Below are 26321 nucleotides of genomic sequence, written 5' to 3' on the forward strand. Positions count from 1 at the left end.
GTTGCGTTATGCTCATGCGCACCTTGCAGAACGTAGCGATCTTACTTACGCAACGCCGTTGCGTCCGCAGCACCACAACTGTCTAATAACACAATCACGTATATCGTAGTACAATCGCGTAACTATTCAGAAAAAATGGCAGTATCTTAGCGCTGCTATATACGGGCCAGGATATACGTATCGAAAGCTAAGGCATAGCATGGTTAGCCTTCGTTAATCTTGATTGCAAGTCTAGGTTAGTCTGGTTGTCTAGCTATGTTACGGCGTTTAGCCAGTTCGGCGCGCTGTACGTCTGTTTCCTGGGCGATTCGTTTCCTCTTCACCTCGTTCCGATGTCGATTGCAGGCCTCCTCCTGCTTATCAGAATTGTCACCGTCCATACTGCCGCCTCAACTGAGGTTGCGGCCCACGCGAGCTCTCCTTTTCAATCCTCTGAAATGTTATCAGGCATGCGACGCAGTTGGCGAAGCGAGCGGAGGCGACCTCAACGACGAGGAACGCGGTATAGGAACGCGGTGTGACGTCATGTGCCTCCTCGGAGCACGGCCACGGTGAGAACGCAAGTTCGCGGACAGTAAAACCTTCTGTTTAAAACACTCCTCAGCTTGACTGTTTTTTTATTAATACAATTCAGCTACGAATCATGCTTCTTATAGTATAATCTGCGGCAAGTGTTTCCCCACATGGTTCTAGACACTATCATTAATGACCTCCGCAAGCGCCCAAGCAATTATAATGTTCTTATGGCTATTTGTTCCTGATAAATTGGTGACAACCAAATATACGCATAGCATACACGAAACTCTTCCCCCGCGCTAAAATCTCTTAAGCTAAATTTGCATTGTAGTTAAATAAAAGGTTGAATCATGACTTTTTTGCTCATAAAGCTGCACGCAGACAGCCTGTGAGACTTCAATGAACCAGGTGGCTGATTTGGTTACTTCTTCTGGCGGCGGAGCCAAAGTTGAGTGGGCGGAGCTTCTTGCGCTACTACGCCATGTAAGTAATCCCAACATGTTTTCTTTTCTTCGCTGTTTTCGCTTGTGTTGTACTAGCGCGTTCACCTCATGAGCCTTTTTTTCAAACGAAGCTTGTTTCGCCTCTTTCTTCGAATTCTCCGCTTCTGCTGCTGTTGCTGGCTGCAGTCTTGCAGAATACATGTTGTCGAATACGTGCGTCTCATCGAAAGTAATGTCGTCACCGCACCGCCACCGTCGTGCCGTATTCAACTTTGCTGCTTCCTGGTTAGAGTTTTGGACGATTGGCCGGTGCCCGACAGAGTGCAAACAAACATGGGATGCAGTGCGAATCGAGGCAGTTTGCGGTCGCACGCGGCGCACCTAAGCACGAAATTGACCTCCAAGAGCAACAGACCCTCGTTGTCATGCTGTCGTCATTGCATCGCCGTCATGAACGCGCTTTCATGTCATCGTGGTCGTTCCATCGTCGTGATCACGCCATCACCGTCGTACCGCGTGACTCAACTCCTGGCTGCAGTCTTGTAAGATTGGCTGGTAACGTACATAGGGCAGACAAACACCGCGTATAGTGGGAATCGAGGCAGCTGTTGCCGACTGCGGGGGTAATATTAAAGGTAACGGCAACATTACGTCTTCACCGTCGTATCCATTGTCGTCCCTGCTGGCTCCTTGCTGCAGCTTTGGACGATCGGCCGGTACCGGATATAGCGTGAATGGATGCGACCCGCGGCAGCAGGTGATGCAGCCAAGCGTGGGCATTAGTTCCAACACACCGTCATTGTCGTAAACATAAAGTTTTTTTGGTTTTGTGCAGTCGAACTTGACGTACAAAATCGAAATAAGATGGAGTGACCGACTGACTGAAAGATCATTATCTGTCATCAGCAACACGCTTTCCTACTGAAACAGCATTATTAGGTATCAGAAACACATTATTTCAGAATATAGCACGAAGACATTACACAATAAGCTTACTTTTTTAAATTTATGCGATGCATTTGATTGCGGTAAACATAGCTTTCTTCTTAAAGGGACACTAAAGGCAAATGCTAAGTCGAAGTGGACCGTTTAAATACCTTTCCATAAACCTCGCAACGCTTGTTTCATGCCAAGGAAAGACTTAGTTTACGAACAAATTGTATGTGAAGGGTCCGAATACCTTTTTCGAAATTCAGATCTCCCGCCACCCAACCGAGGGAGTGGTGACACTCCATACGCCATCACCACCCTTTGCTGTCATCGGTGAGTAAAACGGCGCCCGACAGAAGGCAGCACCGAGCCAAGACAGGGTGGCGGATTCGCCGCTGCAGCTGCTTTTTGGTCAAGTGGCGCAGACCGTTCGGGCATCTCGTGACATCATATAAAAGTTGAATTCTTTGCTACTTGCAGTTTGTGCGAGTTTCTCGAGCCAGCAAAACCAGCGCAGTACTACGTAATCAGCAAAGGAGTGAAACGCGAAAGCGTGGGCGGCGCAGAGTCGGGTGAACACGAAAACTTTCGACCGCCCGCGTCGTTGTAAACTGCAACTTCAATGAGTTATTTTTTTTTATAAACATGTAATGGAACTAGTCAAGAAGCATTCTAGTTCATCTTATCATACAATACCAGAATGTTTTTGCGACGAGTAGTTGACCACTAGTGACAGAATTTAACTCAGGAGTACTTTCGTCATCGGGCAAGTGTTTGAATGTCCTGGGGGAGTCTCCTATCATGTCCCGCATTTACCTCGATTTCTTGATTATTAAGATTCTGTTCACGATAATATTGACGCCTTAGAAATTCTCGAGCTCTAATTAATTAATTTAGCTTGACTTAGTATTTGCCTTTAGTGTCTCTTTAAAACGTTGCACACATTGAATTCGCGGTGTAGCTGAAGCACTCGTACAAAGTGACTTGGCAGACAGAGTGCAGTGAACAAAGCTCCACGACTTCCACTCTAATGTTGGTACAAAATGCATGGCACAGCTGAGTGATCTATGTTGGGCGCCTGCTATTCTCTCTGTATATTAAATATATTTTAAAAATTCGTTTAACATCGAACACTAATATACACTGGTGACACTAGGGGCGCCATAATATATATGCGCGGGCAAGAACACCCGTGTACTGAGATATAGGTGCACGTCAAGGAACCTGAGGTGGTCAAAAACAATCCGGGGTGCCCCCGTAGGGTGGGCTTCACAATCAGATCGTAATTTTGGCACGTAAAACCCTATAATCAATTTTCTTTCTTATATAACTTCCTCGCGGACAAGCGATAGCGTTGAGACGCTTATCTCGTTTTCATTTGGCCCGACCGAGACTTAGTTATAACGGAGGTGATGGCTTGCGGTGTTGATGGCAACCAGAGAACTGCGTCCGCAACAACAGCGGATGTATTCTGCAAGAGTCCACCTAGTGGGCTTGTCCAGTTCGTCTGCTGCTGAAGTGCTGGTTGGCTGTCGCGCCTGGTTGTCGCGGACGTGCAGCCCTACCCAGCCAATCACCAGTTCCGCCGCAGAAGAACTGGACATTTCCACTAGGTGGACTCTTGCAGAATACCTTCCCAGGTAGAAGCTTTCGAAAAGGACGTGTTGGAACGAAGCGAGTTAATTGCGCGAACAAATTATGCCAGGCAAGAAAACACTCTGAGATCGGTCATCGAGTGTGACCGATCTCAGACGCGATTACTGCTGTTAGGGTAAAGACAATTAAAAGACAATAAAGACAAGCGCATCTGCGACGAACGTCTGAGATATCCGAGAACAATTGCTCAGCACAGGTATTGCACGCAACTTCCATCAAAGCCGGCTGTGCTGAGCGCGAAGGTGGGTCCGTTTGGCACCGTCGCTGTTGCAGCCCAATGTACTGCGCGTAACTGGAGTAGGCGAAGGCGGAGTTATGGGCGAAAATTATTTCCATCTAATAAATGTAAGAGTCTCCCCAGAGGGACGAAGCATTGATAGCGATATCAAAGTATTGCACAACTACGCGAAGTAAGCTTCGTAGTTTGGTTGGTCGTTGCAGGAAAGAGTAGTCTCTTCTAAACGTTCGCTTACTAATTAAATTTACAAGCATGGTGCCACGCGCACAGAGGTAAACGTGAACATAGCTCACTGGATGAACCGCTAGCACTCGCTATCGCAACGCTGGCGTGATGAAGAGCGCCGGCAGCGGGTAGGGGATCGAACCCTTCGTCTTGTGCCTCGTTTCACCGCATCTCCGAAGCTCGAGATTACGCGGCCTTCAACACATGGCGCGGAGGAATACTGCGCTCATGGAGCCACCCGCCGCAGATTGCATACATGGCGTACGGCACACGGGCCGCGCATGCGCTCAGCGGCGCGGAGAGCGACGCGTGGCCGCGGCCGAAATAAGAGAGGGGACACGCGCTCTCCGTCCATAACGCGCGGGAAGACGACGCGCATCGAGCCACCTACCTTATCGGCTCAGCCTCGCATGCTTTTCTCGGCAGCCACAGCATACGGTGCGCGGGGTGCGTTGGGATCTTATCGCGCTATGACTGACCATCACGGTGACGGCGACGCTGAAAATCCACCTAGAGTGTACATATAATTGCCATCCCCTTAAAACTATTCGTGTGTCGCATGTGCAACTGGCCCGGAAACCGTTTAGCGGGTTCTGGCCCAATGTCTCCGTATCTATAAAGAGATAAGCGGAAATCGTTGGGCCTCCCGAAGCTTCGGACTTTAAGGGCAGTCGAAGTACCGAGAGAGAATCTGTGGTAGAGACTAGTAGCAGATGGCCGTATGATTACCGGCGCATTAAAATAAAGAACATGCATCGAGACTAGCCTTCTGTCTTCACTGAGGCAGAGTAGGGCATAAAGGCGTCTGGATATTTGGGCGCATCAGAAATAAGGGTTCGCGGAGAGACCTTGCCTGCATGTTCTATACAGGCGTGCTTCAAATCGTGTGCTCACATCACAACATCGTTGTCGTCAGTGTCATAACGATGATAATCATCATGATCAACATTGACGCCATCACCACCACCACCATTGTCATCATCTCCGCGCTGTTCGCAAATAGTTGTGTCCGAATATTACGAGATAGGACGATGTGTTATACTTTCTCATCTAGTGTGGTCTGTTTAACCACACGAGCTCATGATCAACCGCTCGGGTGGCTCGGTGATTACGGCATAGCGTTGCTGAGCGCAAGGTAGTGGGCTCGATCCCCCGTCGCAGTGGCCGCAGTCCGACGGGGGCGGACTGCACAAATGCTTGCATACTGTCGTTTCGTTCATTAATTCGTGGTGGTCAACGTAATCTGCTGCGATCCACTACGGCATACCTCGTGTCCTGCGCAGTCTCAGGACGTTAAACTAACTCAATTTTAGTATGTAAGTTCATGGCGAAGATGACGTGAACATCCCCTGCGAATGACGTTAGTTAACGTTGGTTCACGTTGCGTAGTTAGAATGCGCGAGGAAAGCTCGCGAACGACTTCGTGCAATGTTATAAGTTCATACCGTATGTCTCAGCTAACATTATCCAAGCTGCTCAACAAAATAAAATATTTACAAACGATCGAAGATACGATTTTAAGACCTACACCGTAGGTCTTAAAATCGTATCTCTCACCATGTTTATATATATATTTTTCATTTAACAGCTAGGCTAACCTTAGCTGCGCCAACCTATATACGCCGAGTATGCGAACAGATAGACGTACGTGGGGGCGTAGTTGCACACGTAGAAGCCTTGGTACTTCTTGTCACCTTCGACGCCGTCCAGAGTGTAGTAAGAGTAACCGCAGCCGACGTACTGTGTTTCAGCCCAAATAAGCTGCGAAGATTCAAATAAATAGTTAGAATAATGCATACACTGGTGAATCTAGACGAAAGTAGAACGCTTCCCAGTGCTCTGTTTACTAGACAATCAACGTCAGGCTGACAGGTGAAAATATATTGGCAGAATGCTAGCTTCACTGTAGACGATAGAACGCTTGGAACCAAATCAATAGAACACTAACAGTGGCTGCGTTTCCGCGATTTCAACGATGCTCCGTGCTTTATGAAAACTTAGCGTGTGTACTTAAATATTAGCAGATGGGGTTACGACGTTAAAGCTGCTAAGCTGTGAATCATTTCTCGAACAATCTCCGAAAAGTACCCCAATTGTTCGTACTGGCGAAGCTCTTGCGCGTAATATGTTGCGTCATCAAAAGCATTATATGTACGTTTTGTCGCTTTTATATAACCACACAAAATCTAATAGAAAAAAGTTGTTCTCGCTTAGGGCATTGTGCTTAGCACGGATGTTATCATCAGTAATAATCCAAAAAAACACTATAGTGCAAGGGGCACTCATCACTGATAAGCTGCTGTGACCATGCCCTGGAACTGGGAATCTCAAGCCCAAGGTGCTAAAGTAGGCGAGATTCCAGCCTAATGTTTAAGAGGACTGTGCCCCATGATAAGGAGATTCAACATTCGCTCCGACATTGATGCAGAATGTTCACCCAAAGAACCGCATGCGTAGATTTTATGTTTTCCCTCCTATTCTACTTCATATACCCTTGCGGTCAATCTCGCGGATCAGAATAAATTATTGAATGCAAATAACGGTAAAAAAATCTGTTTGTCCAATGCCTTATGATAAAATGAAAGTTCTAATGAAAGTTCCCGGGCCCTTTTCGCATAAGAATGCATGGACGAGGGACTGTCATTGCGGATGATATTGACGTAAAGTTCTGCGGTGAATAGAAATCTTGCCAGTCAATTCAACAATTTCAGAACAGCACTTCAAAATCGTGCCTCGACAGTGCCGGCGTATGCATCTTCGGTAGACTTAAACAGCGCTGACACTATCACACTTTCCCGCTATTTCCCTCCCTTCCTACATAAACGACAATGCCAACGTATACCGCACGAATACACACTTGTCTTTGCATGTAATCGAGAAGGTAACTTATCTTGAACGAAATGTTGCACTAAAGAACACAGGTGAATGCATCCATTTTAAGAACAGAATGCAGTGATGCGGTATAGGTGTAGCTAGGCGAATCTGTCTCGTATGCCACGCTGTTACGCTTCATTGCAAAAGCAAAACTTGGTGCGACAGTGATTTCTTCGCTGACAACACAGCCTAAAGCCCACACAAACAATGATGTGCCGGTGTGACAGTCCAACACTCATGAGGATTGGGTGCCGGAAAACTTACCGTGTGAGCAGAATCCCACTTGAACAGATGAAGCCACAGTTTTCTTCAAAAAGTTACTAGAGCGAAATCTGGCACTGCGACTGTTCAGCTTCCATGCGAATGATCGTTAGTACATGGATTTGTCTGATCTCCTTGCTTGCGGCTCATTTTCCCCTACATGTCTCATTTTCCCCTTATGAATTACTTCCCTCCACCTTGCGGGTTTCCGCAGAACTATTATGTCATACTCATGAGGTTTTGAATAAGCAAGCAGTTCGTCGTGATATGGTCTGACACCATCGTTATTTGCTTTCGATACCCGTGTGCCCGCTGCGAAGGTGCCTGCAAGACATCCCCTGGCAACGGGTGGCGTCGGTTAGACGTAGCGGGACTTGCAGTTATGAAAGCTGGTCTGTTACTGAACGGGCTGGCTTTGACTGTTTAAAATAGTCATTCGTTACGTTAGTATTACATTCCGCAGTTAGGTTAACCCATAGAGTTTTCTACGAAACATACTACAGGGAACTATGATGCTAGTGTCTACAGAGGAGACAAATATTATAGTTTGGCCAGCATGAGACTAATGGTGCAGTACATGGGTCCGTTTAAGCTTTGTTCTTCTGGCTTCAGACGTCCTTGTGAGATTTAACATTTTGAATTCTACAACACATTACTTTATAAATGCAAACAATTCGCACAAAGAACGCACGTACCTCGACTAATTTCATTGCTGTGTTTAAAAAAATACAAGAGCGCTTCGAGATTGTGAAAGATGAGGCATAATATTTAATGCCGCAAAAACGATTGAAGCGGCAAGCAAGGAGATCAGACAAATCCATGTACTAACGATCATTTGGATGAAACCTGAACAATCGCAGTGCCAGATTTCTCTCTAGTAACTTTTTGTAGAAAACTATGCCTTCCTCTGTTCAAGTGGGATTCTGTTCACACGGTAAGTTTTCCGGCACCTTTACGTCACATCCCTAGGCAAATATACTGAGCCTACTCTCGCGCGGAAACTTGCGAAAAAAAGTAATAAGCTTTATTTTCTCAAAGTCTACACGCCCACCCGTTCGAAATACACTAACCTGTTGCCTGTGAACATGCTTTGACATCTGAACATTCAGAATGCTGCGAGCAATTACTGCTCCTTTTTTTATTGTGCCAAAACTTCACCTCAGTGAAGTGACCGATGCGCACGCCATCGTCCCTGTCCCGGAAGTAGGCTATCCTGTCCGCCGGACAGTCCGCATGCTCGGCGATCCAGTTGTCGATCTGCACTCGCCACGAGCGCTTGCTCTGGTCGTAGTTGAATGCCTCCCAGGCTGTGTTCTGTCCCACGGTGTCAAAGTTCACTGGAAAGTGCTCGAGGAGGCGAGGGGAAAAGCGCGGAACTTGAGAAAAACTTGTTCTTAGGCCTAGGCTTTGTTGGCGTTTCCTCTAAGACATGTTCGTGGCTAACTACAGATGTCTCGAATAAAGATTACTGTCTCGAAGGGTGATCAACAGAGGAGCAAGCCTCGGGGTGTTGTTGACGTTTCAGCAACGGTAATTGCCTCTGTCAGGGCCAAGAGAAGTTCCCTTGTCGAAATTTGGTTTTTAGAGGAAGTCTTCCCTTGCTCACAAACTGTTGATATTTCCGCTAGATGGACAGATACATATAAAGAAACAAGTGACGGCCCGGGCGACCAATTTTTTTCTAGGACTGCGCAGAAATATATATGCAAATAAGCGGCATGCGACAAATGTAACATTGCATTGTCGAGCAAATTTTCTGTGAATTTCATTCGGGAGAACCACTTGCTAAAGGAAAGTTCTTTGCGAAAGTTCATCATGTTTGTGGGATTCTCTAGTCAATCTTGTTGAAAGTTGGTTGTCGCAGTAGACATCCTTATGTGGACCTTTGTATGATGGTTTATTGCTTGATTTGGCGCATGTCGACTTTGTGTGTATGTTCTTCTGCTCTGCCCTTAATAGAGTAGATGGGATTCACCACCTATGTTGTCGTCCATGTTTGCTGCTTTTGTGCTCACCCGAGAGGCAGCAAATAAGTTCTTGCTGGTAATATACGCAAGTTTTGTGGGAACTACTTTCATATTCACTTAGACCTGGACCGCTCTATGTGGAGTAAAACTCTGTGTGTGTGCGTTTGTGTGTGACCCAATGCATTACGTCACGCGCAGCTAAAGGAAAAAAATAAACCATCGTACTTGTCGGCACGGCGTGGTAATGTGAATGCGGACAGCCAAATAATCACTCAAGCAACAATTATTGCGGTATTGTGCATTGATAGTTCGCTTCAAAACAAATTTTATTTTCCAGTAAAAGAACTGAATGGCCATTTGAGCTTATAGCTACACAAGTAGCTTTATTGTGTCCTAGAAAAGCTTACTATAATAATTCCTAAGTAGCCTTCCTTTCGACGAACCCATCCTTTTGTGCTTTTCCCCCTCTATATACAATGCAAATCCCCCAATTCAAGCAGGCATTCTATTTGATATTGGTCTTCATTCTACATAGAAGTGATCGGAATCTTAAACGGCGCAATTTTACACACACAAGACTAAGAAGACACAATAAGAACAAAAATAAAAAACAACAGGATTCATGGGTGCAAGTCAAGTTCTCTCACATTCCCAGAGAAATCTGGCCAGCAGAAAATGCTGAAGTACAAGAAAATCAATGTTACATGAAAAATAAAGAAACTCCATTTGAAGTGAAACATTAAGAACTTGGTGCAGGACCTATATTTATGCAAATCTTTCTTACTTAATTTGTTCGTGTTACTGGATAGGCCTAACGGATGAAACACGATCATGTTTTCAAGTAAGGGGCCACAATGGGCGTTGCACGCTTACCCGTCTTCCTCGCACTGGGTTCGTCGTGTTTGTACGCCCATTCAGAGGTGCACTGATTGGCGTGCGCCTGGGCCACAGAGGCAAGCTCAGCATCCCAGTACTGCGGAGGTAAATGAACTTCATTGAAATCTGGAGGAAACAACAAAGAAGTGACAGGCGGCCTGGCTGTTCATTGCAAGGAAAACGGTGGCCGACTCGGATTCGACAAGTGTGAAATGGTAGCATAGGACAACAATTAAATGAACCGCGAAATGATGGAAGCCTTCCAAGTGCCCAAAATTGAAAAATAAGTGTGTGTGCGCCAACTGTTCTGACAATGAAATTCAGTACTTGTCTGCGAAACTGTGACTACCTGCATTTACCGCCAGAAAGCATCATCGTGTGTTGCCGTTACCTGCCTCCCTTTGTAACGTTTATGCCTTTGACAAAGCATTCCACCGTGTTACAGTGTTCTCCCCGCAAAACTAATTCCGTTGTTAGGGAACGCAGCATGTTGTGTTTGTACATGTCTTCATATTGCTGTTGATATTAGCGCTGTTCCAGCCTGAAAATCAATAAGAACCAGCCAATGTTCTCACGAAAATAGAATACTTCAGGTCGGAGTTAACTCCAATTTACCCACTCAAATACTTCGTGGCCTTAAACTAAGGGAAAAATTCAGCGGGCTTCTGCGGACCGCTTTAGCAATGAACTAATTTATTGGAGCAGCGGAAATGACGACGAAGTTACTTGTGGCATAACGCTGCTATCTCTGTTCTCTGGTTTTTGGCAAAAGCTTCGAAATTTCCTGGTGCCTCGGCTCCTTGCCTCGTGGCCATGGCCGTGGAGCCTTTAAGAAGCTCGCCTGGCCAAAAGTTATCCCTGTATTCTACGCCTAGCTGCCTCTCTTCCTCCACCAAGGACACCAAGGACACCAAGTACACCAAGTACACCAAGGACACCAAGGACACGGAGCTCTACTCCACGTTGGATGAAGCGTCATCGGATGACAGTTGCATCTCTGTCAGCAGAAAGAGTGCCTAAAGAAATAATGTCAACGCCAATGCATCAGTCCAGGTGAGCGCAGTGACTCTGAAGTCTACCCCTGAACGCTTACCTCACGCCATCGTTTTCGTCCCCAAGATATCCTAAAGCAACCTCCTCTTGTTGATCAGTCAAACACTATCTGCATTCTCGGAAGGTGTCATGCCGAATGAAATTGAGGACATGCTGATAAATACGGATAAAAATGTCCCCGCAATCATTGTTTCCAATGTGAGTGCTCTCGAAAAACTACAACAAATCAAGGAGCTAGGAGGCACCTAGGTGCGTTCCCAATTCCTATTGACGATGCATCCACAGCGGGTGTAATTTATGACGTTGATGTTTGCCGTTCTCTACGCGGGATTGCCCATTTTTTGCACGCTAGGAAATGACGGTGCTGTCCCCACGCATGTGTGTCGCCTTGGAAACACGCGCTGCGTTAAAGTAATCGTCATAGGTGATTGCATTCAATGTCAAAGTCGGTCACTTCCTATTCCCTGTTCAGCCATTTGTCCCTGTTGAGCCATTTGTCTAGTCATTCCCTGTTCACCCATTTGTACGAAATCCTATTCAGTACCATCAGTGCTTTAAGCTTGGACATGTCACGGGGATCTGTTCCAACTCGTTACTGTATCCTCGGGTCGCTGAACCTCACGCGGAAGACACCGTGCTACTGCCCTGAAGTGCGGCCATTGTAATTGTCAAGCTGCCTGATTCGAAGACTGTCCTCGCACCAATAAAGAGCACGCAGTTCTCACGCAAATGGTTAGGGACAATTAGTCGCGCAGGGAAGCTGCTAAAACAATTCTGCGTCGGCGTTGGCGTCACAAAACGCCGCCAGAAAAGGCAGTGGCTCAAAATGAGAGTGGCCGTTTTATTGCGGCCCACAAATTCTCCAGTAAGGTGAAAATTCAGGAAACCCAGCTGAAAGGAATCTTTCTCCAGAAGAATGGCCAGCGCTTCCGAGCCAGTTATTTACCAAAGAACCACAGTTTGCCAAGGCCGCTCGGGAGTCTGCTCCTGCTACTAATGACATGTCCAAAGCAGATCATCAAGTAACTTCAATGTTTCGTTCTCTCATGGATGCCATTCGAGTGATTTTGTCGAACCTTGCAACCATGCTTGCTCGAAATGCACTGAAAGCAGGACGCCTTTACACCAGGGCTTGAAACACACGAATAGAGGTATGGCCTACAAAAAGTTAAAGTCAAGTGGAATGTAAGCGGACTAAAGTCACACCTTTATCACTTTAGCCAGTCGCATGTACTGTAATGAAGCAGAATATCGCACGGACAAGGCCAGCCAAATCGTCTGTCCGATTCCAGCCGGATTGCAAGTGCTTGGTACGAGCGTGAGCTGCTCGAGCTTGCAGCTGTTCCTGCTATGCGTCACCTGACTGCTCGTTTGCGCTTGACGCTAACCGCTGCACAGTTAAATACACCCCTTTACGATTGGTGGAGGTAATGGGTCTTCAAGAACATCTCCACCCTGGAACTACAGTTTCGGAATCTGCCACCACTCATGCCTACCTCCATCCAGCGGACATCGCAAACACCATCTCTGGCCTGCTCTAGCGCTCTTCGCCACAGAGATCCCCGCTGTGTTCAGCGCAACGGATGAGCATGACGTCAATGAATGGCTGTATTCATAAGAACAGGTGAGCTTGCGCAATAGATGGGACGATATCTCCAAGTCAACTAACGTCATCGTCTACCTTGCGGATGTGGCTGACTAATGTAGGCCTGCATCTGAGCCTGAAAATGTGCCAGTTCGCCGTGGGCAAGCTTATGATTCTAGGCGACCTCGTATCCTGAGACAGAATCCTTCCCGACCCATCAAAACTTGGGGCTGTGACAGAGTTTCCAATACCTAAGACACTCAAAGAACTCCACGTCTTCATCGGCATCTGTTCTTACTTCAGACGATTTGTTCGTAAGTTTGCCTCGAATATTTTACGTCTGACACAACTCATAAGTGGCGCCAACGATCTATCTTCATGGTCTCCTGCATGTGACACCGCGTTTGGGACGTTACTCGGTCTCCTCGCGTCACCGCCTATGCTGCGACACTACGACCACACCACCCCAAATGAAGCGCATACCGGTGCCAGCGGTATTGGCCTCGGCGCAGTCATTGCGCAGCGCAAACCAGGTTGTTCCGAGAACGTTCTTGTTTTAATGCAACCTGATGTAACTCTCACGACCATTTTTTAAAGCTTGGCCCAAACTAGCTGAAACACCCTCTATAAATGTTTATCAGTGTAAACATGAGCTTGGAATTTTTATGTGTTAGGTAAGCACATTGTTTCTGACCGCGAGGCGCAATTGGCTGGCGAACATAGCTTATATCGCGACGCATAAGAACGATGACTTTGCTGCATGCACCAGTTGTTGTGGATACGATGGCTTCGTATTCTGATAATATTACAGGTTTGGACACGTTAGGCTCAAAGAGCACAATGATTGGAAACATATTAGTACTGTAACGGGGTATATTCAGCAGTTCTGCGGGTAGCATCAAGTGTAAAAGAACAGCCAGGCGACGTAAAGCAGCAACAAGCTGGAATCCCGAGCAGTTCACACTCGTGCCAAGCACTGGCTATCCTGCTGGAATCGAACAGACGATTTGTCTGATGATGCTTGCCCGCTTGAAGTGGTATGGCACCTAGAAAACCACAGCATGTATGCAAATTGGCTGGTTTTCGACGAGACTGGTGATGAATAGGGAGCGTTGTTGATCTCGCTACGTGTATCCAGCATCAGAAGTCACGTAAAATGTTATCTGCTGTTTAGTTATTGGATATAAAGGATGCATATTATCTCGAATTAGCTATTTATGACAATCCGACGATAGCCAAACCGCACGACACTACACCTACCGTGACGTTCCTCAAGGCGGAGTACTAAACCCCGCCCTATTCAACCTCGCACTCGTAGACTTAGTTTAACATCTCCCAGCAGCGATGAAGATATCAATCTACAGAGGCGACATGTGCGTATGGAATTATGGTGTGACACATCGAAAGATGCGTGCGAGGCTTCGAAAAGTTGCTACCCTGACAGCGGTTTACTTCCGTAACTAAGGTCTCGAAACATGATCACGTAAATGTGCTCTGGTGGCATTTAACGCAAACCAATGACACCCTACGCCGTCTCCTTAAACCATCGGATCATTTCTTACGGGAACGCTCGTTGATTTCTTCGTATAATAATTGATAGAGATCTCTCAAGGAGCCCGCACGTGAACTACTTGAAAGAGCGCCTCATAACAATTTCCCCAACTTTTTAAGTTTCTGGGCAGAAAGACTTGGGGAATGTCTTTGTATGCAATGTTGAAATTGTATACAAGGCACTTTTCTAGTCTTTTTGAGAAACAGTTGGTCTGTGCCTACGAAAACTTTCAGGACAAATATTTGTGCCGTACAGCATATCCAAGTTCGGGCTCGCAGTGTTCGTCTTGATTTGCCAAAATACGTGTCAACAGCGGCGACTGTTGCAATCGCTCGGAACCAGCCAATGCAAACACACATTGCACATTGAAGTATTGGAATTCAGCAGTTAAATATTTATTACAAACAGTTTTAACACTCCCTTAAATAGAAAAAATAAAAATTATTTCTTTCAATTCAAGCGCAAGCGTATTTCATAACGAAATTTGCAGAAAAAATAATAGCTTTTAATAATTGGTCTGTGCTTTAGGCCATCAAAGACTAATGCGCAATACAATTGTACTTCTATTGCGATGATATAACGTGAAAAGAGAAGAAAAAAAAAACGTCGAATATAAGTATGCGATGAAAAACCTTAATTGAATATAGAAAGTCGCTCCTAGGGCAACTGCTGCGCTCACGTGAACACAATTTGTCGCATTGAACGGAAAAATACAAAGGTAGGCTAACTCTATGTTACTTTATAAGGGTAAATATTTCTTGAAAAACTTATTTCATATTACTCTACCAGCTTGCTTACCAGCCTCCGCATGTTTGCTGCCGGTGGGAATCCGGGAAGAAGACCAAATGCCACTTTGCTTCGGAACCTGCGTAAGAATAGGTGAGACGTCTTCTTTCACAGAAGCGATCACGTGATAATATGTGATCGTGCCGACCATGATGTACACACATTTCACTCGTGACTGCCACGTCTGTGAGAACTTTCCGCTCCAACGACGAAACAGTTACACAGAATTGCTGGTTATGCCTGCCTCTCTTATCTACGCCACATTAGGTACATTCGCCCAAGTGCTTTTGTACAGTGCATCAGAATCACATTTTATACTCTCAAAATTTGGAAGGGACTTTACATAAACAGACACACTTCAATGGGTATGGAGTACCAGGTAACATGATATGACAGCTAAACATCGATATTACAAATTACCCCCAATCATTACAAAAACAAGCTGAGTACTGCTACTAAGGGTATGCATCCAAGATATGAAGTCAGACATATCAGCTGTATGGAAAGGTTTTAATAAAATGCATGCAGTCATCTTTTAAGAAAGTTGACGCTATTGTTTGATGTGGACCATTATGTTGTTCATAGGGACAGAAAGCAGCCGTTGAGTTCTTCTAATGACCCGAGATAGTGCAAAAATCTACGATGCTGCAGAAACATGTCAACACGTAAGATGATGTAGAACCCTTATGCTGACGCGAGAATGCCTGAGTTACAGCCAGATTTGTTGTTGTTCTTCTGAGTGGTTGTGGTTCATACCCATAGTGGGGGATTGGCCGCGAGTAAGGGGATTAAATTAGGGGAATAAAAACAAGGGAATTGGCAATTTGAACGTTGCGGCTTAGAAAGCAAAATTTTTGTGTCTTCATTTTGATAATTTTCCTTTCTTTTCTCTCGTAGTAGCGGCCTGCGCACGTTTATTTTTTTTCCACAGCGACCTTGCAGGTTAACCTCTTTGTTTAGTCGAAGAAGAGAGACCTTTACCAGAACAAAGAGCACGAGGAAACGCTCACTTTGTTAACTCACATGAAGTGGCTGCTTTTGGCATCGAGCTATCGTGTTTTCACACATACACATACACACACGAACAGACATACACAAGCACCGCGCACTTAAACACACAGAAAAAATTTTTAACACCCATAACGTACCAGCCCATTAAGGAAACAGATATAAAACGCGATTATGCCCCTGATTTGCCTTAGGGTCTCAGTTTGATCATAAAAAAAAAAAAAAACACGGGCATCCTCACCTGTTGTGCATTTTTAGAATAAGCTGCCTCTCTCTTGCGGTAACTCCACTGTCCCGAATTCGGCAACGGGGATTGGGAGGCTTGCAGGCCGTGTGCAACGTGTCCCCAGCAACTTGGTAGTATTCGGGTCGGCACATAGACGCCAAGGACAGCAGTGAAAACGACCTCCACTGTGGCAGAGGCCCGTACGCGATTGCCACATTCGTCGAATGATACGCTCCAGACACGGTGTGGTACAGCACCCACTTCAACACCACGTTCATTGTTGACAAAGCTGCGCAATGAATAAATGCGTTGCCAACAGGTAATTAAGCCAAGGAAACCACAGGGAAAGCTATTTGTGGATTTTAATTGAAGTGTGAGAATTACTGGCTCAAGATAAGGGAAAGTGGACAAAAAAGCAATTTGTCGCTGGTGGGATCATAGCGTGCACCTTCCACAAAACGCGTGCGTTACTATATTAATTGAGCTATAGCGGTGGCTGTGCACATGTCCACATCCTCGGGTATTTACGTATGTTTACCTTGCTTTTCCGCAGTCAGTTTAATTCCGTTGGAGATAAAATCGTCGCGTCTGTTCGATTTTGCCAGAACTGAGCTCATCCTGTTATAGCAAATGTTTTCTTGATACTGCACACTACTCAATTGCCCTTTCCATCACTTGGCCATGCAACTTGGCCAGGTGTAACGAAAGCGGAACTTTGGGTAACGTTGACTTTTACTTAGTCCCTAGATTATAAGGTTCCTATGCACTAGAAAACAATGTGCAGGATGGGTGAAATATATAGTTTTTGGTCGCCTAAAAATCCTGAACGGCGGCTTTCTGATATTATTGACGAAAATGGCCGTAAACTTCCAGTCAAAGCCTCATCATGTAGGCAGCGCAAGAGCGCCGGCTACACACAGAGAAAAAAGAAGCACGCAGGTAACGCGCTGAACTACAAGTTCAACTATGGTCCATTTGGTAAGACTGGTGACTGCCTTTGCGAGAGATAACGCCAGCACAACAGCAATTTAAAGGACACGCCTTCACCACATCTGTAAGTACATCGTCGGTCACGTGACTGTAAAATACTTTTCGAAGGAGGACATGTGATAATCAGGCAGGCGGATAAAACCCATGAATTTCGCATTTCAGTTTCTTCTATACCAACCTGGTTGTTTGGAAAGTCAGGCTTTTCGAAAGATTTGGCCTGATATATTGATATGAGGCCTGCTACCGCTTCCGTTTTTTTGTGTACTGATTTCTTGCAGGTTACAATAAATTGCCAGCTGTTAGTTCAGCGCTTGTGCTGCGTGCTTCTTTTCTTTGTGGTGCCGTCCCTGATGCCGTCATAATAAAATGTAACCAACGTGTCCAATTTTACACCTCATTGCCCTTCACGCCTATTACGCAAAGAATAAATTAAAAAGAAATAAAACGGAATAAAACTAGACAATGAAAGAAGCAAAGAAAAAATAAATTGAAACTGAGAAGCACTCGTGGTGCGAGGTAAAATAAACAGATAGTTGACACTGATAGAGACACAAATACAGCAGCATGTGTGGGCTACTGAATGTTAGTCGATCATTTCTATAGTTGATAAGATGAAGAAGTGGTGTGAAGAAATGCTGAGTGCGTTTCTGCGCGACAGAATGCGTGGTTTTAGGCGGTGGTACACCAATACAAGAACATGTTGACATAGCTATCCAGGTTAAAAGAATAAAAAAGCAGCCGTCAATGAACAACTGCTATAACAACATTTTCTATTTGCATAAAGGTCGCAGTTGAGGCGTTAATCTACAGGTGTCGAACTAACAAACAATTTTCTAACAAAACATTTTGTTCGGAGAAGTTCCTTGGCAAGGGTCGCTCGCTTTCTGTAAGGAGATCAACCAGTTCAACGGAGCCTGCTCCCACCAGCGATTCTAGCGTAAGTACTTTATTGCAAACACGAACTCACACATACGCTCGCACGCGCTTAAGAAGAGATGGCTTTTTCGTGGAACGTGACGGTATTAACTAATGCGCGCCATTATTCGTCTCGCAGTAAATTCAATGGCGCACACAATTGTACCCACAAATGTGCCAACTGCTAAAGCCCCCGACTCTCGAACGAAGACGCCGGCGATTCCTTGCTGCTCCCGCTGCTATTTTTGTGCGAATCAATGGCCCGGTGCGCTGTCAGTGTGAAACTAGAAAAAAAAAACAAGCAAGCACAACGAGATCTAGCCTTTTGACCTAGAGGACGGAATCAAAAATTCTCGAGCAGCAATGCCTCAAAGAGGTAACTAACAAAAAATAACCAGCTAACTATCGCGAGAGTTACAAGTAGTATAGCCTTACCAGAAATGGAGTTCCGGGAACGTCTCACTTAGTCGCGGCTGAAGCACGCCGAGACCGTAAACACTGTCAAAGGGCCAGCCGAGGTTTGGTGCCTCCCCCCTCCCCTCTCCACCCCAGCCCTAATAACGAAGCTGGCGTGGGCGACAGGCCTGCATATTCATGAGCGAGGAGGTTGCGAGCGAGGACTCTGCCGCGTTCTCGTATTTTCTGCGACAGAAGCAAGAAAAAAAAAAGAAAAAAAAAAGGAAATGAAAGAACGCGGTCGTGTTGCTTCCGTGTCATGCGTTGCGTTCTCCGAGCAGGCGGCACTTTCAGTTGATAACGACGGTAAACTTGATGTCTGCAAGAGTTCTGGCTGGCGACTCCTTTCGTTGGTGGAAGTAATTGCTCCTCTCATATTTAACTCGCCGCACTTGAAACTCGGCGATGCACATGAAAGGAGAGCGGTCGTTGTCCTTTCTGTCGAAGCTGATTGAGCGTACACCTTGTGGTAAACAAAAAAAAAAAAACAAAAGAACTCTGCAGAATGCGTAACATTTCGGAGAAGCGCTGCGCTCATTACCGTGGCAGAAGTATTCAGCTGTGCTCTACCTGCTGCTAGAGAGTATTCTTGTTCTTGTTCTCCTAGTGAAATGGCACAACCCACTCTGGGTGATCGGCCATGAATCGGGCGGTGAACGAATATTCGTTAATCGGTGGAGTGAGAACGTCTTAGGTGCTTTCATTTTGAGATTCAGCATAAACAGCAAAGGAACTTCGCCATATCACTTCCAAGATCCACGCTGTCCTTTCAGAAGGCTCCTGGAAATTCGAACCGTCGTGCGTTCATGCTTGATTCCGTCCCTGCGGCGCCGAACGCCAACAGCGCTCTCCAGGTTCAACACTATACACTACTGTGCAAGCTATGACTTTCAGAAATTTCTACTACATCCTCTCGGATGATTCATCTATGTGCGACCATTGCAGCTTTGAATAGACCACCGAGCACCTCTCCTGCCCCTTCTGGGCGTGATCAGCCGATTGCGTGGTCGACTACTAACAAATGCGCTTGGCTGCATGTCTTGACCTCCTCTCCTGTAGGTGCATGGCGTCACCTATCGTTTAACAGGAAAATGTGTTCGAGCTCTAGTGACTTTTTGCGAATCGACAAACTTGATAAAATGCGACTTGATAGGGTGCGTTCGGTAATTAGGTATTTCAAGACAAAATAATTCTAGCGCAGAAAAGGAACAAAAATTTTGTCATTACTGCGCTAATGAATGCGCTATACACCAAGGGTTACCACATGGTGCGAACTCTGACATTGTTTGCCATGCGCATCGGTTGATTTTAGCGACTACCATATATGCTATTGTCGTGAGTGAATAAACTGAGTTGGAAGTTGGCGTCTGCGTTTGTCTTCTTCAACCTTTCCGCATCTTCATTCTTTTCAGCGCTAATTTTTATCTTGAGGAAATGCTTATAGATCCCCTGTGTATGCTACTATGTATGCGCGTGAACTCTGCCTGCTTTTGTCTTCCCCTTCTTTAGTTAAATACCTCATCCCCTTTCCACAGTTTATGGTGCACAAACAGACGTCGTTTTAGTTAGCGTCCTTGCTTTTTACCTGTTTATCTTATGAGTGATGCAGGCCCTGAAATAACTTTCCAATGGCTTCCAAGTCACTGCGGGATTACCGGCAACGATCGGGCCGGTCAAGCTGTCCGTTCAGCCCATACTGAGGACCGGCACGTACCTGTACCACTTGCTAGAACTGACGCAGCACGCAAGCTCAGCCTGCTTGCTCGCCAGCGTACCACGTGGCAATGGAAGGAGCCACATTTCCGAAATTCCCGACTACGCTCCCTTGATCCCACACTAAGCCTTCGAGTCCCATCAAATCTTCGCCGTGGAGACGCCACGCTTTTGCATCGACGGTAGCTGGGCGTTGCTTTTACCAAAGCCTATGGGTTCTGCATAGGGATGATTGACGCCGCAACCTGTGACCACTACGGCCATGAAGAACCAATTGGCCATATTTCGTGCGACTTCCCGCAGTACAATCTACAGAGGGAATCCCTTCGCCACAAACTCGACCAGCTGGACGACCGACCACTATCGGAAGAAGGAGTTCTACACTGTCAACAGGACGTAACGTCAAAGAACAAGGTCGTGCAAGTGCTACTGCGCATTTTGCAATCTACCGGCCTTTGTGAACGTCTCTAACTGGAACCCCCTTCGTGTTTGTCTCTCTGTGCGCATTCAAAAAAAAAATCTTTCCTCTCTGTCCTCTTTCTAACCCCTATCTCCTAACCCCAGTGTAGGGTAGCAAACCGGGGACTAATATCTGGTTAACCTCCCTGCCTTTCCTCTTCATATCTATCTATCTATCTATCTATCTATCTATCTATCTATCTATCTATCTATCTATCTATCTATCTATCTATCTATCTATCTATCTATCTATCTATCTATCTGTCTGTCTGTCTGTCTGTCTGTCTGTCTGTCTGTCTGTCTGTCTGTCTGTCTGTCTGTCTGTCTATCTATCTATCTATCTATCTATCTATCTATCTATCTATCTATCTATCTATCTATCTATCTATCTATCTATCTATCTATCTATCTATCTATCTATCTATCTATCTCTTTGTAGAGAGATAAAGACTGAAAACGACAAGGACGGAGGGAAATAACGACACGCATATCAAGATCAACAGAAAGACTTCTATGTCACCATTCCTTTTTTTTTTTCTTTTCTGTTGTTCATGTATTGAGACCTTCTTATTTTCATTCCTTCATTGTTCCGTTCGTGCTGTTTCTTTCTTTGAAACGTTACCAACTCTTCCGAAAGACCAGTCCATCTCTATACGAAAGTTGTTCCGAGTACTAAACGTGAACAGTGGAAAAGCAACACAGGAACGAAGACGAGACGAGACGAGCGCTGTCTCGAGATCGCCTGCTTGCACGGCTAACATTTGTATTCCTTTGGTCCACTGGTTGCGTAGCCATGGATGAAAACGTTGAGCCTGTCGGTATAAAGGTGTCACGCATGACAAAACACAGGCACACTTGAGACATGCACGGAAGTGCCGCATCGGTGACACTTTCTTTAAACACAATGCGTTGCAAGCATTTCGAGTGGCGTCATTTTTCTAGCAGAAGGAAAAAAAAGTATTTAAAGAACAAATATCTCTAATATGGAAATCATTGTTGCTGCCGATGCCTTTGCACACCAGCTGGCCAGTTTGAACGTTGTTGCCACTGTATGCCATGCTTTGGTGCCCAGTCAAGTCTGCGCAGGCTTTTTATTCGTGCTGCTAACATCTGACAGATGTTGAATAAAACTGAATTGAATTGCATTGAATTGTCCTTGCAGTTACAGTTGGGTGCGGAAATGTAAAGTTGGGAAATATAAAGGAGGCGCCAACGGCGCTGCAGCAAAGCTTTGCGTATCCGATGTTCAGATAGTCTGTAACGTCTAACACAGTTGCGGACAGGCGGAAACTTTCTGACTGAGAAGTGGCGGTTTTTATTGTTTTGTATACGACGCCTGTATGGCCATATATTTGTCTGAGAGCTAGGTTACCGTTAGAAAGCGGCTGTGCTAACAGTCCTAGGTGGCCGCACTTCGAGTCTTTCTTGAATAATCTTTATAAAGTTATCAGCCATTCGCAGCCACGTTGGCAAGCTCGTTGAATGTAGAAAGGTAGACGCCCCTAAAACGGCATAAAGTGCTAAGCAGTCGTACACTGTGGAGTTTTCCACCACACGATAGCACTGAATCACACGCAAAGGCACAATACACGTCACGCGTAATCGCAATAATTCAATACATATACCGAGCGCGCGAAAGTAACAGCATCGCTGTGCGGTACGAATGTCACGTGTCGTTTTTTTATCACCGTCGCGTTAGAGACGCCAATTGAAACAATGGCCTGAACGCAAAACACGGAGGGCATTCGTTCAACCAATTTTCTGCATTATTATGCGTTCAGGAAAGCAGCGCAATACTTCACTAGGTGTCAACGAAATAACAACAACGCCTAAGATTTCCGTCACACGAAACTACGTGCCTCTCGTTGAACATTGTAGTCGCGTTAAGCCTAGGAAAATCCCCATCACTAACGAGTGTGTGAAAGCGAGATTCGTTTTAATGCGTTGGCCTACTTAGGCCGCCCACACAGGAATTCTATTCGTCGGTCCGTAACACGTAACACGATGTGCTCCGTAAAGGAAACAGAATAAATTCGAAGGGAAAAATTGTAGCACATACAACAAGGTGGAACCTACACACAGCGAAGCTTTGTGCGAGTACATAAAGAGTCTAAACACGAGTACACGTGCACACACACACACACACACACACACACACACACACACACACACACACACACACACACACACACACACACACACACACACACACGCACACGCACACGCACACACACGCACACGCACACACACGCACACGCACACGCACACACACGCACACGTACACACACACGCACACGCACACACACGCACACACGCACGCACGCACACACACACACACGCACACACACACACACAAATTACACCTGGCCTTCTGTTAGGCGGGGTTGGTGACTAGTAGCGAGTACGACGGATGCCTCGAAGGCATCGTGGTGTCAGAGGCCGCATGCGCACGTACGTACGTAGCGCAATTCGTATCCGTTCTATCCGCAAGAAGCGCGTACTTCCTTATTACCGCGCAGCCGCGGATGCGCGAAGGCGAGCTTCTTTTTTTCACGGCAGGCGCCGCCGCTGCTGCGGATGCGCGGAGCCGAGAGCCATCTGGTGGTGCTGCAAAGAACCCAGCGGCCCGCGCAGCGCGCCTACTCCGCTGTGATTGGTTGGCCTATTCGGCAAGGGTACAACCAGGCCACAGCCACAGTCGGGAAATCCGGCGAGTTTCGCAAAGAAAAGGCTCGTAAAAAACACAAATTCCCGCAGAAGTTGTCTGATAGTTGTCTAAGTTTGCGTAAGAATTCTGCCACTTGCTCATCTCCATGCAGCCCGGTGTCATTATCAATGGTATAGAACTTGATCCGACCAGTATAAACCCTTATAATCCTTCATCGGTCGTTATCAATCTTATCGAACATTCGCTTATCATGTTCGCTATCGAACATGATAAGGCAGGTTTGATTAAGGTACAATTCATTACAGCACTCGAACCCACGACCATCGTTGTTAATTAAGGTGCATTAAGGTTAATTTAGCGAACCTGTTGCAAAGCCACCACTGCATTTACTTAGGGGCGTATGCATTGCTTTATGGATGGTTCGGATGCGTCTTTTGAGCTTGCTCTTTATTGAAATATATGTTGTTCTGTGTGTTGTATGGACGATTGCAGTGAATGTCTGCCCTGTTCGCTTTAGTTTGGTGAGCACTTGTAGCTTCTGTGTGTAACTTCTGTGCCGCCTGTGGCTCGGCGTGGCATTCACGAACTCCTATTCATTGCGCATTGGAATGGCCGACAGCCCTACTTGTGACACCTGCGGCTGCGAGGAGACGATTCAATACCTCCTATGTGACTGTCCCCGTTACGCAGTGCGAAGAAAAGTGCTCGTGATTGCTCTCGCAAAACTGGACAATCGCCCCTTTACAGAGGAAAAAGCTCTAGGACATTGGTCCAGACGGGCTTCGGCACTCAAGGCCTTAAGGGCTTTGTTGAAGTTTTTAAGGACATGCGAATTGTGCGACCGCCTTTGAACGTTGTAGCGCGTAGTTTCGCGTTACTGTGTGAATTTTCTTTTTTTTTCCATTTTTCCCCTCTTCTTCTTTCTCCTTTTATTCCCTTTACCCCTTTCCCCAGCACAGGGTAGCCAGCCGGTACTTACACTGGCTAACCTCCCTGTCTTTCCTCTCCTTTGTCTCCTCCTCCTCCTGTAGCTTCTGTGTTACGTGGGTGTGAGCCATTGCTTAAGGGGGTATGAGCCATTCATTGCCTTACGTGACGGACAAATTTCTCGATGGGTAGGCATAGAAGTGCTTGCTCATTTAAAAACCTTGACGGGGGTGAGCTTCGAACCTACGACTCTGCACTCAGAAGCACAGTGTCTTAACCACCAGGCTAAACACCTATGCTTGTAAAGGGGGACATATTTAAACTCTACGAATATATGAATATATATATGAATATATGTAGGCTGTACCACCGGTACAAAACAAATGTCAAAGGAGAACAGTTTCAGTGAAGGCTTTGTTAAGATATATGGTGGTGGTGGAATAAGAGCCACGTCTAGGACCAAATGGACAGCATTGCAGAGGTCAGGAAAAATTCCGTTTTTGCTGAAATTCAATGTCAAACACGCCACATTCGCGATGCGTTTCGGTGGTCGCAGGCATGCGCCTTCTGTTGGGACGTTCCTTTGCCGACCGAAACGCCATCGATCTCTGAGCGCTTAGGCGCTCAGAAGTCGCTGGCGTCCAATGTGCTGATAAGTATGATAAAGGCTGATGAGGGGTTGTATGGTTCGAGGCGGATCATAAGGTGCTAAAGAGCGATGAGGACTTGGACTGGTCGGAGCAACTTTGATAGGGTTGATAAGGACCAATAAGGGTTGATAAGAGTCGGATCAAGTCCGATAATGCTGGCAAGGACCAATAAAGGTTCATAAGGGTCGAATAATGTCCGATAAGCTAGATAACAACAGACCATGGTTGATAACGGTCGGGTCGAGTGCGAGAAAGGTTGATAAGGGTCACATCTGGTCCTCTGTGCCTCGTTTCATTTCCGTTAAATGGCTTCATGAAATTTCAGCCAGCAAGTCCAAGAACAAGCTATCTTCAATAATAGGCATGCTATGCAAGTCATCGCACGTGAGTAAGCTTACAAAGGCTGCAAGTTACACAAACTTAATAAGGACTATATAGACTTACCCAATGAAGGAGCTACCGCTGTGTTTAATTGTCTAAGAGAGTATATATTCGAAAAGCTAGTCTACATGTGTATTGAGCGTTTCACCATTTATGGTGATCGAAAAGCCTTTAAAAATTATACGTTGAATTCGTTGATTTATTGTTATCGTTGCTTGTTACATCCCTGAATGACCTAAGCAAGATCGAATGATATATGTAATGCAATGTTTTTTTTTTCGCATTCGCCGGCTGTCTGGTTAACGTGCAGGCAATATTTTTCTACGCATTTGTGCACGCTTGTTCTACTTACGTGTAGCGGCATCTCAAGACACGGGGCGGTGCCGTTGAGAACGACAATTGCACAATTTCCATATGCATTCAAATGAAGCGTTTTTGTGGTACAGCGGGGAATTTTCATATACCTTGTCACACGTAAGAAAGATGGCGGGAAAAGCTAAGGGTGACGCATTTGTGTCTTCTGGTAAAAGAAAGTGCCATTATTTACAACCAGCTGTACGCTGTCAGAAAACCGTCGTTTTATGGCCGAAGTAGATACATTAGACGGCGCGTTCGTGTCTACAAAACATCTGGGTGCTCTAAACACACCCGCTATAGGTTGCGCATTTCTTCTTGCCTTAGCAGCAGATATTAAAAAAAAAACAGAAAACCTTGTTTTTCATAGACGATTCCGAAATTATTGGAAAAAGTGACTGAAATGTCTTACTATTCATTATTATCTGATTGTTTCTCCGCCAATGCATCACGATACTGCCACAGTTAAGTTTTCGATGGACCAGATATAGCCTTCTGCAATTTATTATGGCGGTCACTAAGCTGAATCCTGCGACATCTTGTGAAATGCTCTAACAGAAAGACGGTAAGTGTTGAAAGGACTGCACGAATTGAGTTATTTCCACCATCAAC

At 45.8% G+C, this 26321-nt stretch overlaps 1 protein-coding gene across 1 annotated transcript; it reads right to left on the minus strand.

The window, feature by feature from the left end:
- Positions 1 to 5072: 5072 nt before the first annotated feature.
- Positions 5073 to 10361, minus strand: LOC142591410 (CRISP/Allergen/PR-1-like). Its single transcript, XM_075703738.1, has 5 exons — positions 10346 to 10361; positions 9984 to 10112; positions 8302 to 8480; positions 5657 to 5769; positions 5073 to 5193 (listed from the first exon to the last, which is right to left on the minus strand). Exons 1-5 carry the CDS (start codon positions 10359 to 10361, stop codon positions 5073 to 5075), a joined length of 558 nt encoding a protein of 185 aa, XP_075559853.1.
- Positions 10362 to 26321: the final 15960 nt, after the last annotated feature.

Source organism: Dermacentor variabilis, chromosome 8, assembly GCF_050947875.1.
Source record: "Dermacentor variabilis isolate Ectoservices chromosome 8, ASM5094787v1, whole genome shotgun sequence".
NCBI lineage: Eukaryota > Metazoa > Arthropoda > Arachnida > Ixodida > Ixodidae > Dermacentor > Dermacentor variabilis.